Source organism: Scylla paramamosain, chromosome 6, assembly GCF_035594125.1.
Source record: "Scylla paramamosain isolate STU-SP2022 chromosome 6, ASM3559412v1, whole genome shotgun sequence".
In the NCBI taxonomy this organism is placed as follows: Eukaryota; Metazoa; Arthropoda; class Malacostraca; order Decapoda; family Portunidae; genus Scylla; species Scylla paramamosain.
This window is the reverse complement of record NC_087156.1, coordinates 32,519,497-32,531,996: the sequence shown is the minus strand read 5'-3', so window position 1 is coordinate 32,531,996 and position 12,500 is coordinate 32,519,497. Positions and strand designations below refer to the sequence as shown.

The window sequence follows — 12,500 nt, the reverse complement described above, 5'->3', positions numbered from 1 at the left end:
TGTGTCCAGGTGACATTTTCCCAGCTATTATTTGTGTTGTGATGACGTCATGAACCGAGCGTGACGGTGACGCCATGAGCTCTCCCAGGCCGACGTTGAAAATATATATCAATGACGTTGAACTGCTGGACGATGAGGAGGAAGAGGAAAAGAAAAAAAAGGAAAAAGAAAAGGTAAAGGAAGAGGAGGGATGGTTTTGGGGCAAATTCCGCTCGCAGTCCACTTGGTACCTGAATGAAGAACCTGAGGTGAGTACAAGTAGAAGTATTTTGCTTTTGTTAATTTGTCGTTGCCCTCGTAGTAGTAGTAGTAGTAGTAGTAGTAGCAGGAGCAGCAGCAGAAATAGTAGTAATGTAACAGTAGTAGTTGTAGAAGAGCCGGCAGCTTCGTCAGGAGGAGAAGAAGAATGAGTATAGTTCCCCGCGGCCCCATGATCCACTTGGCTCGTGGCCTCGGCTGGCGGCCCTGGGCTGGATTCCCTTGGTGCGTCAACACAGTTCGTCGCGCTTTGCCTGTCACTCCGATCAACGCATGCCAATCTCCGCACTTGCATTGTTTTGAAACGTAACTGATCAGCTATACAAACACACCTGCTCGACTGGACACTCAAAACAATCTGACATTCACCTGTTTACCTCGACCTTCGCAAGAATATATGGATGCGTATGTGTAGTAATCGGTAGCAGTCGGATCTTTTCGCCTGGGGAGTGTGGCTACGCGTTATTTATTTTTTGCGGCCCTGGAGAAAGTTGTGTCTTCGAGGGGGGAGACAGAGGTGTTACTGAACGTCTGTGTAGTGGGGAGCGGGGTTGTAGTGGGGTCTTCATCTGGGGTGTGCAGGAAGTAGTGTTGTCCTTCTTCCGGAGGTTTTTTTGTGTCAATATTCAGAGCCACATGTGACAGTCTCCATCTTCCGTGCAGCGCTTTCTTGATTGGCTGATGCGAGGCGTGCTGCTCCTCACCCTCTTATGGCGGCCTGTTCTCTGTGGCTGTGTCCATCTGCCTGCCACTTTCATTCATTCATTCATTCTCTCTCTCTCTCTCTCTCTCTCTCTCTCTCTCTCTCTCTCTCTCTCTCTCTCTCTCTCTCTCTCTCTCATGCTGTAACGAGTCTCACTTCTCTGTCTTCAACTTTATGTTCTAGTTTTCCAAGCAATGTTGTCCAACACACTTTATATTTCAGACGGAGAGAGAGAGAGAGAGAGAGAGAGAGAGAGAGAGAGAGAGAGAGAGAGAGAGAGAGAGTGTAACAAATAAGTTTTCTTTCATAAAAGAATAAAACCCTGAAATTGTTGAGGAACTTAAGTGGTTACTCTTGCTGTGGCTGGAGGGAGGCGGATGTAGTGCGTACGACCCACCTACTGGCACGTAGACGTACTGTAGGTTGAAAGTAATGCTCCCTCGATGTGTAATGAGTATAATGACAAAGGCAGAAGAGTAGCACTGGGAAAACTACTGATTTTTTAAGACGGGACTCATTAGTATGATACCTTCAGGTGAAAGTAATGGAAACCTGGTTTTAATTGACATTTGTAGAGTATAGAGGTAGGCAGGATGTGTGTTGCATAAGTTAGTGTTTAAGGTCCGGTCTTGAGGAGAAAGGCACCCAGCGCTGCAGGGCATGCAGTTTGTTCTAGAAGATTCTAAAGGAAAAGAGTGGAAGAGTGGAAGTGGTTGAAGAAAATCATGAAACCTTTAAAAATAATATATATTGTATTACGGCTAACTTTGGTGTATCTACACACACACACACACACACACACACACACACACACACACACACACACACACACACACACACAATGGCACAGCCATTTAAAAAAAACATTTTCTTCAGCGGTGCGCAGAGAGAAAGTTGGCCCCCTCCCTCCCTCCTTCCTCTCTCTCTCTCTCTCTCTCTCTCTCTCTCTCTCTCTCTCTCTCTCTCTCTCTCTCTCTCTCTCTCTCTCTCTCTCTCTCTCTCTCTCATTATTTCACTATGAAACACGGGAGTTCCTCGTTATACACGTATGCACATTTAACAGAAAAAGAAATAAGTAAATAAATAGAAATCCTGAATCCACGGCCCCTTACGAAGTCTCCCTGTATCGGGGTTGGCGCAGTCCAGCCGTGGCGGGGAAGAGAAAGTGGCGTCTGCCTCAAGGTTATCTTCCCCAGCACAACAGGCCTGGCGTCTCCATCTCCCGGCGGAGACTGGGGCGTTAAGCTCTGGGCAAGGGAGTTGTGTAGGTGCGGGAGCCTTGTGACGTCAGTGGGAATGAGGAAGCCGTGACGTGCTTGTATTCTGTGACGTCACGTGGCGCGACTGACGTAACACGAAGCTCGCGCCACGTCACACTGCGGGTTTCCTGCTGTTTGTCGCCCAGTAAATATTGTATCTTATTACTTGCATTTCATTGCTCTTATGTCTTCTGGCTTCGTTTTGTTGTTGTAGCTATCTCTAGTACTATTACTGCTGCTGCTGCTGCTGCTGCTAGCTACTACTACTACTACTACTACTACTACTACTACTACTACTACTACTACTACTGCTGCTGCTGCTGCTGCTGCTGCTGCTGCTGCTACTATTACTACTACTACTACTACTACTACTACTACTACTACTACTACTACTACTACTACTACCACTAATATTAATTCTTCTTCTTCTTCTTCTTCTTCTTCTTCTTCTTCTTCTTCTTCTTCTTCTTCTTCTGCTACTACTACTACTACTACTACTACTACTACTACTACTACTACTACTACTACTACTACTAAAAATAATAATAATAATAATAATAATAATAATATGATTTTGTCCCATTTCACGAATAAAATTACAGAAGAGGGAACCCCCAGTAGTAATAAAGGCACCTGTCAGTGTCGTAATAATTAACACACACACACACACACACACACACACACACACAAGCAGGTAGTAGTAGCAGCAGCAGCGTGGTTGGCCTTTGTTCCCACACCGCGGCTGGGAATTCTCAAGATCTGAATGTGCGCGAAGGCCGTGCAATTGGCAGCGTGTTTGTGGAGTGACGGACAGCCTGCTGGCGTGCATCGCGGCGTGACGTCAGACTGTCGGTAAATCGCCTCCGAAGACGGCGATTGAAAAATGCATCTGGCTGACCAGATTGACGTCATGAGAAACATTAGTCAGGATTAGCACGCTTTGATTCGGATTCTCTCTCTCTCTCTCTCTCTCTCTCTCTCTCTCTCTCTCTCTCTCTCTCTCTCTCTCTCTCTCATACTGATGTTTCCGCTGTCAAGTTCAAGGATAGTAAGGTTCGACCACAAGGAACTGGACCATTACTTTGGGCGATGGTGTGTGTGTGTGTGTGTGTGTGTGTGTGTGTGTGTGTGTGTGTGTGTGTGTGTGTGTGGAGCCTTGCATATTTTCCTGTAGCCCTTCGTCACCGCATATTGCTTGTCTGTCACGCGTCTAGCTAGCAAGGGTGTCTGTAGCGAGTGTAGCGAGTGCACAGCCTCGTCTCGCTGTCATTAGTGGTTTCTAAGTCGGAGGTAAAAGTAATCGTGTGTAGGATCTTGTGTATTGTCACGGCTGCTGCAATTACTCGTCATTCCTGCGTTGTCGGAGGTTTCATTTTGATCTTTTTATTGAGCATGTGAGTAGATTTCACTAATAATGCCGTGTGTATAAAGGCTAGGCTCGTACAAATAGTTTCAGCTTTCATTGAAACTATTTTTAAAGGTCATAGACGTAATTCCACGGGTTCTCGCGTTTTTTTTTTTTTTTTTTTTTTGTGGTATAATATATATGTTAAATTATCTCTGTAATCATTAACAAACTCTTAGAAACCTCAATGTTCTTCACTAGAGCCTGTTAAAAGTAGTCGAGATAAATGTAAGACACCGAAACGTTTCAGAATACAAGCCGAGATGACATCAAAGGTCATTGCTGAAGTGCTCCCCATTTCTTCCCACGGATACATTTTTTTTAAATCCTGGGATCACCAAAACATTCTTATACCAGAAACGCTATATTTAGTTGTCCCTTTGTCCGAGCCACCGGATACTCCAAATGAAGAAACCACGGCAGTGAAACGCGCGGGGAAGTACTGGTAAAAAAAAAAACCCCGACGCTGTGGTTACGTTGGCCGTGGTCAGGCATCAGTGTGGATCGGCTTAGCAGGCAAATCTTTTCCCTTTGAACTGAGTCTGCAAGGAACAGTCACCCTTACGAGTCTGTGATGAAGGACCGTATCTCTGAAGCCCTCATCGTGTGATCTATATTTAGCAGGATGTGGTGGGAGCTATTTGGAGTTTCAGAGGATGTTTTTATGATTCTAGTGATAAGTTGACTTGGATTCTGCATCATGAAGAGGGAAGCATATCATGAAAACACTCTCAATAATGTCTGTGAACCTTATATAGTACGATGGGAGAACCAGTGTTTAAGAATACAGACTCAGGTGCTACAGAATTTCTATATGATAAGGTTCTTGAGGGAATGAATTGCTTGATAATATAAGCTTGTAACATTACTTGGCTTTCTCCGCGTGCTTGGTGTCCATCTAGCGTCGCGTCGCAGCCTCTCACCGACGCTCTGCCTTTCTCTTTCCGTGATTCATGTTAAGCAGGGCATCCTATCGAGTTTTTCACTGCCTGCAACGCTTCTTACTTAACACTCCTTTCTCTTTTAACTCTTCCGTATTGAAAGTCGACGTTACTGATTGCAAAGGTTCCTACTTAGACTTGTATGCTTAAGTGCTTTGAGCTTTCATCATGACTATTGTTAAAGGCCACAGAGGTAACAAATCAGGGTGCTCTTCCCATCAATTGTTCAGAATCCTTGTTAAACTCGGCAAAATGATGAAAGTATCCTTGAAGCCCCAACTAACATCCACTGGAGCTTGTGTAAGTAGTCGAGATGAGTTGAGGTGCTGGAACGTTTGACAACACACGCACATGAGAGTAATGCGTGTACAGTATGCAAGAGTTAGCGTCCCTTTCTCTTTGAAGTGTCTTGTATTGAAAGTTTGGTGTTTGTTATGGTTAACCTCGCTTGCATCCTTGTTCCTGAAGGGTGTGCGTTTGTATACTGTTATAACATTTTGTAGGCGAGCTGGTTTTACAGTTAAGGCTTCAATGTTTGTTGATTATTTTACTTTTTTTTTATTTTATTTTTTTTTCTCTCTCCTCTCTCTCTGATGTTGCCGTGGGAGTTGTCAATATATCCAATACTTTTTTGTTTTACTTGTTTTCAATACTGCTAGCGCTACCACCAATACAAGAGAGAGAGAGAGAGAGAGAGAGAGAGAGAGAGAGAGAGAGAGAGAGAGAGAGAGACGCGGAAGGAGAAAGTTTGCGAATGACCACCTGACTGACCATCACACCGCTCGCCACCTTTCTCTCCCTCTCTTCCTCCCTCCATCCCTCCCTCTCCTCTACTTCACCAGAGTGGATATGGACTTTAATATAATATCCTGCCCCTACGAATGAATGGCCACAAGCTGCGACCACCAACCACTAAGAGGCAGCAGGCAGTAAGTCAAGGCAAAGCAGTGATCCTGAGGTATTGCACTGGAAGGTCACTGAGGCGTTTGAAAAAAAAAAAAAAAAAGTGGTAATGATAATAATAACAGGGAGCGTTGGAGTTACGTATTGAACTTTTACTTACTTGGTGTTGATAAGTGTTAAAAAAGAGTGGAGTGTTTGTAGAGATAGTAAAGGTGAACGTTTTGCATGCTTGTGTCTGAAACTTCAATCTTATCGCCTCAGTTGTTGGTTGGTTCATGAAAGCATTGCAATCACGTCTGTCTGTTTTATGTATATGTGTGTGTGTGTGTGTGTGTGTGTGTGTGTGTGATTGGATAGTGTTTCTTCGCGTGTTTTATGTCTGTTTTATGTTGGCCTTTATTTATTTATTTTTTTCTTTTATGTATATCAGTCTATCTATTTCTCCATTTTATGTATACCAGGCTCAATTTCTCTATTTTATCAATATCTGGCTATCTGCTTATCTGTATCATGTCTGTATGCTTTATCTGTATGTCAGTCTGTCCTCTCTCTCTCTCTCTCTCTCTCTCTCTCTCTCTCTCTCTCTCTCTCTCTCTCTCTCTCTCTCTCTCTCTCTCTCTCTCTCATTCAAGGTTAACGTAGACCTGTCCTCCTGCCAGGGTAACGGTTCCCCGCTACTTACCACAGCATGTATCAGCTCCCTCCCATTATAACCCGACCTCTCATTGCCAAGCCACAGCGTGAAAACCCATCTGTCTCCTTATCCTTATCCTTATAACATCATTGCGCCTTTAAGTCACTTGCACACACACACACACACACACACACACACACACACACACACACACACACTTAGCAACATCATCAATATAACATGATTAGTGGAAATTATTTGGATGCGTAGGCAAATCATGGTATTAGTGTGTGTGTGTGTGTGTGTGTGTGTGTGCAGTATAAGACCACAGCACAACATCATCGTCGTCAGGAGCAAGAGGGAGCGTCGAGGAAGGAAAGTTTCACAAGTCGGCGCTGTGTGGATTTGCAGACTGACTGTATGTATGCATGCACGTAGGCGTCACCTGCCCAACTGATGAAAGCCGCGTGGGATTCATAATTATAATCTTTTTAACCTCAATAGTGGTTCCTTTTGACTTTTTTTCCCCCCCGTGCCTTGTGTTGTCTCAGGAGAGGGAGGGAAGCGTGGTGAGCGTGTAGCGCGGTACTGATGTCCTGGAGTACGCCAGTGAAGTGATATGGCTCGTGGAGTCTGTGGTGATTAACTACAAATCCGTGTATTTTCTTTCTCTTAACGAACAGCTGCTGGGAACACTGGGATGGTGGTAATGTAGGTGGGTGATGCTGACGGCGGTAAAATTGAGTGCACAGGGGGCGGGGGATGAGGGAGCAGTGGCGGTGGTGATGAAGTGAAAGGTGGGATGTGTTGAAGAGAATGAATCGCTGTGCTGGTGAAGGCAGTGGGTGGTGGTAATACGTACACAAATGAGTGGTGGTGGAGGGTGAAGGTGTTAGATGGTGGTAGTGGTGGTGGTGGTGGTGCTGTGGTGAAGGGAGAGTAGGAGCGGTGGAAGAGAGGGTCGTGGGAGGGGGTGGTAGTGGAGAGGTAAGATGGTGCTCAGTTAGCGTCTGGAAGTCACAGGGAGGGGAGGCGCTGCTGCTCGTTCCCTCAACCTCTCCGTGTGAGTTGCCTGCGCGAGGTCGCTGATATTGGTTTCTCCGCGCAGTGTTCGTTGTGACATTAATGAATAACTGTAGAAAGTCGTGTGTTTGATGATCTGTGATGTGGATTTGCAGTGCGAGTGGTGGTTTTCCTGAAGTGTTGTTACTACTGGACATTGTCGTGGGGTGTTCCGGGAATCTCGTGACGTCATCGGGCAGTGCAAAACCCGAACAGTGATAGTGAGAGTGATAGTGAGCCATTGCTTCGGGGGGATGGTGGCTGTGTGCAGTGTGGAGTCGGTGAGGTGCTGTAGTGTTGGTGAGAGGGCCAGGGACAGACCTTCACCTCTTCCTTCACCTCACCACCCTGCCTCCACCATCACCACGCAGCACCAGACTGCAACAAACCACCAGTACTTGCCCCACAGTAACCATTCATGACCTGCTGTACTGGAAAAATGTCACACACACACACACACACACACACACACACACACACACACACACACACACACACACACACACACACACACACACACTACAATCTTATCATCCCTTAACATTCATAAAATTGACCAGAGTGCAATGATTGTCCGTTTATTCCGCACATAATGCACACAAACACTTCGCAGTTGGTCAAGGAAATCAAGGCAGTGAAACACAACACTGGAGGCGTGTTCTCCACCAGCAGTCCTGATCCATCGCTGCTTACGTCAATGTTATCGAGACCTGTTGTGAAAAATAGTAATTCAAACTTGCACTGCGAGGGGGGAGTTGATCAGACCTCGTTTCTTTTCCTCCTTTGCAACCACCACCACCACCACCACACCCACTCTCACCACTACCATTACCATCAGTACCAACACTATCTCTTGTCTGACTATGAATATTACTGCATTGTCATTATTAGTCCTTTTTTTATATATATTGCTGCAAGTAGACTGGCTTTTCGTAGAGAGAGAGAGAGAGAGAGAGAGAGAGAGAGAGAGAGAGAGAGAGAGAGAGAGAGCAATCGGCCACTGTCCCTGCCCCCTTTCATGCGGTACTGTTACACACGCCCGTCCGTTTGTCCGTGCCTCCCTTGCTCCCCCTCCTGTTTGCATTACTGTTGCCCGCTGGAGTGTTTCGCTAGCTTTGTTTACCCTTCATGAGGAAAGGTTTCTGCGAGCCGTATGTTGTCTGCCACCGTGCCTGCCTGGGAAACTGTAGATAGGAGACTGGATCTTCCTTCTTGGTGCCTACAATGGCCAGCTTGCTCATTAACCCTCTGGCTGATGCAGTTGTCATCTGTAGACACTCGAGCACTAAAAATGATAATAATGAATAAGGTGTTTATATGGACACACACACACACACACACACACACACACACAGAGAGAGAGAGGAGAGAGAGAGAGAGAGAGAGAGAGAGAGAGAGAGAGAGAGAGAGAGAGAGAGAGATTCTTTTTCGTCTTTTCTGGGTTATTTAATTAATCATGTTTAATAGACTGTAATACAATAACTTTCTAAAATCTGAAAGCTGTACATGATTACGACAAAAAAGTTGTGTAACATTGAAAGGGTTACACATGAATCCACCTCATCTGTGTAGGAATATAATAATTACCTCAACAAGTAGATACTTGTTATGAAGTTATACGATTTTTATTTTATTTATTTATTTTTTTCTTAGGAGGATCATAGTATCTCTGTTTACATAATATTTGGTAGTTGATGTATTAAGTGCCTTGTTTAATACGCGATAGTTAGCCATGGAGACTGTTAAGGTTGCTTAGCTGGATGGATGGTTCGCCTTTACGTGTCTTATTCTAGGTTAGTGTATCTATAACAAGTAGATTCATAAGAGGTGAGAGGTCTGTTGCTGTTTATTACCTCATTTGTGCTCCCGTATATTAATTTGTTTTAGGCGCGCCAGGTTTCTTACTAGGCTGGCTACCTGAGGCTGGAGTTCTGGGAGTAAAGGGAGCAAAGGGAGGCAGTGCCAAGCACCTCACGCCCGTCATCTGTCTTGATGGAGCTGATCTCAGAGGCGTGGCTTCTGTATTGACAGGAGTTTTATGTTCTGGGCGAAAATCTGGTCTTTATTGGGTTAGTATGATCGTGATATTGTCTCACAGGACTTCTGTCGACTTGTAGAACTTTGAAATGTCCCCACACACCATTGCTATATTGAATGAAATCGACGTAAGTATAATTCAGAGAGATAAAAGATCGTTCCTCAGCCTTATTGTTGACTTCTGCTTAACGCTCTCAAGTAGTTTCATATACCTTCATTCACTGTATTGTATGTACGTCATTGAAAGAGATACGAAATCGTTAATGAGCCACAATGTATTGCATTAACCTGGTTGCTTATAAGGTTAGTAACTAGAGCATATTCATCGAATCATCAGAGAATTAACCAGAAAGTGGCTGCATGAAAATGTCAGTCTGGGAAACCTCCACAGGGGGCGTGACCAGGTGGGGGAAGCGACGCGCTCATTTACCACAGGTACCCTTCGTGCAGTCATGGCAACAAGTCGAGCAACACATCCCGCTTATTCCCACTGTGCTCTCCCTGTATCTTTAGTCTTCTTATCTACTGGCGATACCCCTGCAGAACTAGGGTACTGACATTCACAAATGATCATAGAATTTAGGCCTGTGTTCAGAATACGCTCTGCTCACACCACGACTATTTTTAAGCCAGGTGCTTAAGAGTGTTTCTCCTGTTAATAATGTGAAAATCTTGTTAATTTATCACTAAAAGCATAAAAAAAACCCGTATAACTTAACAAATCTTGCGACAGTAATAGAAATGCGGCGCAGAAGTGTTTCAGAATATGTCCCTTAGATCGGGGTGCACTAAGCTGATTCATTATTGACTATGACTTTACATGCGTATACGCCACACTGAGGATGAGGAACAGAGAAGAAGGGAAAGTAAAGGATGTGTTTTATAGGGCCATCATCACACACTTATCGGTTATAACTAGTGGGGGACAGGATCGAAGCCCTTGAAGTGTTAGGTATCCCGTGTATAACCTTCACAACAGCCGCCAACACCCGCTCCTCTCCCATTACTTCCATACAAGCAACAGGTGGTACATGTTGTTGTGATGCAGCCTGCTGTCGCCAATGCAAACCAGGCCCGTGGATCTTAACCCTTCTGCTGCTGTGGTCGTCCTTCGTTAACCTTACCAGCACAGTAAAAATTGCTTGTACAGAGACATTTCCGTGGATCTTAACCCTTCTGCTGGTGTGGTCATCCTTCGTTAACCTTACTAGCACTGTAAATATTGTTTGTACAGAGACACGAGAGCGAAAACAGGTTAATTTTGTAATTTTACGCTGCAGAAACATTCACGAGAGCTTAACGTAAAAATCGTGTCGAAAAGTTACAGGTCTTAAAGGAAAAAATATAGCATTGTAGTAGTTGCTTGCGTAGAGAGAGAGAGAGAGAGAGAGAGAGAGAGAGAGAGAGAGAGAGAGAGGATAATCAAACTTCCATCCATTAATTAACATCCATGTGTGTGTGTGTGTGTGTGTGTGTGTGTGTGTGTGTGTGTGTGTAAGAGAGAGAGAGAAAAGAGATAAGCAGAAGGTTGATTTTGTCTTTTGACGCTGCAGAAATGGTGACGAGAGAGAGTATAGCATTAAAAAAAAAATCGTGTCTGAAAAGCTCCAGGTCGTAATAGAGGGGGAGGCACTGTGGAAATTTTGCATAGAGACACAACATAGAAGAGAGATGAAGCAGAATGTTGATTTATTTATTTATTTTATTTATTTATTTATTTATTTATTTTGCTGCAGAGGTGCTGACGAGAGAGTACAATATAAAAATCGTGTCTGAAAAGTTACAGGTCCTAAAGAAAAGAAAAAAAAAGTTTCATAGAGATACACGAAAGAAAACAAGAGACCAATTTCACTTTTTTTTACTTTAAAGAAATATTGACGAGAACTTAGCAAAAAAAAAAAAAAAAAGAAAAGAAAGAAAGAAAAGAAAAGTTGTACCTCTTAAAAGGGATAAAAGAAGAAGAAGCAGCAGCAGCAGCAGGTAAAGGGTTAAGGCTTCAGCGTCACACAGCAGTTCCGCCGCACATCCTCTCACCGTGTTGACAAGAACATCCTCACAGGCTGCCATGGCTTTCAACACTCCCTTAGTATCGCGTTGACATCCTGGCGGTTCACTGAAGAGGGTGGTGTGAAGTACCGCCAGGGAGTTTGATGTCTTAATTTGACGTGGTGTAGATTGATAACAGGGTGTATTAGTCTTAGGCAGGTAGGTAGGTAGGTAGGCGTTTGTGCTGCTGGTGGTGGTGGTGGTGGTAATAGTAGAAGAGGAAAGAGGAGGAAGAGGAGCAAGGGGAAGGGGAAGCAAAATAATGGTAGTATAGTAGAAAGATGATGATAGTAGTAGTGAAAATAGCAGTAATAGTAGTAGTAGTAGTAGTAGTGGTAGTAGTAGTAGTAGTAGTAGAAAGAGGAATAAGAGAAGAGGAAGCAGAATAGTAGTAGTAGGAAGAACAATAGTAGTAGTAATAGTACCAGCAACACAGTAATAGTAATGTGTGTGTGTGTGTGTGTGTGTGTGTGTGTGTGTGTGTGTGTGTGTGTGTAAATAGCTGTATGTACCGCTCGTTTGGCTCACTAATACGCTGCCCTTTAGGCCTACGCAAGTCATACAAGAGAGGTAACTGTTTCGCGGGCTAGAGAGAGAGGGGGCGGGTGGGAGAGGAGGGCGGATAATCAAATCCCCATCCATTAACATCCCCGCTCGGTTATAATAGTACATTTTTGCCATCCCCTGGAGCCGCCGAAGAAGTTAGTGAACGTATGTGGAAAGTGGCGGAATCAACTTTAATGCGTGACCCGACTATCCGGTGTCTGGGGGTGCGGGGCGTGGGAGCGGCCTAGAGACACAGGAAGGGGATGAGAAGGAGCAGGAGCTGGGCCAGGAAGAGGAGGCTAGGAAGAGGAGCAAGAGGAGGTTATTAAGAAGATGAGGAGCAAGGGGAAGTTGTTAGGAGAGGCAGGAAGAATAAAATAATAACAGGAGAAACAGGAGGAGGAGGAGGAACAGTGGGAAACTAGATTTATTTGCCAGGAAAGGTGAGAATGAAATGATGGCCAAGGGAGAGAGAGGGAGAGAGAGGGGGTGAGGGGGTGTGAGGAAGGGAAGCCGCTCAATACCGCTCCCCAAAAGTTTTTATCGAAGAAAAATATGTAAAAAGTTGGCAATTTTTTTTTTACTTGTATACTCCTTGATAATTCACTATACTGAATCTCTCTCTCTCTCTCTCTCTCTCTCTCTCTCTCTCTCTCTCTCTCTCTCTCTCTCTCTCTCTCTCTCTCTCTCTCTCTCTCTCTCTCTC

At 44.6% G+C, this 12,500-nt stretch overlaps 1 protein-coding gene across 8 annotated transcripts in view; it reads left to right on the top strand.

The window, feature by feature from the left end:
• LOC135101614 (ral guanine nucleotide dissociation stimulator-like) overlaps positions 1-12,500 on the top strand; it is a 45,205-nt gene that overhangs the window by 6,130 nt on the left and 26,575 nt on the right. For 2 of the 8 annotated variants that reach the window (XM_064005826.1, XM_064005825.1), the window contains exon 2: positions 1-248. This exon is cut by the window's left edge and continues 23 nt beyond it. The exons of 2 other annotated variants lie outside the window; for them this stretch is intronic. In XM_064005826.1, the coding sequence (XP_063861896.1) occupies positions 75-248 (174 nt within the window). In that variant the 5' untranslated portion in view covers positions 1-74. Of the gene's footprint in view, positions 249-7,058; positions 7,167-12,500 lie in introns of those variants that run through there. 4 more of the 8 variants (XM_064005834.1, XM_064005829.1, XM_064005835.1 and 1 more) reach the window with 3 other exon arrangements.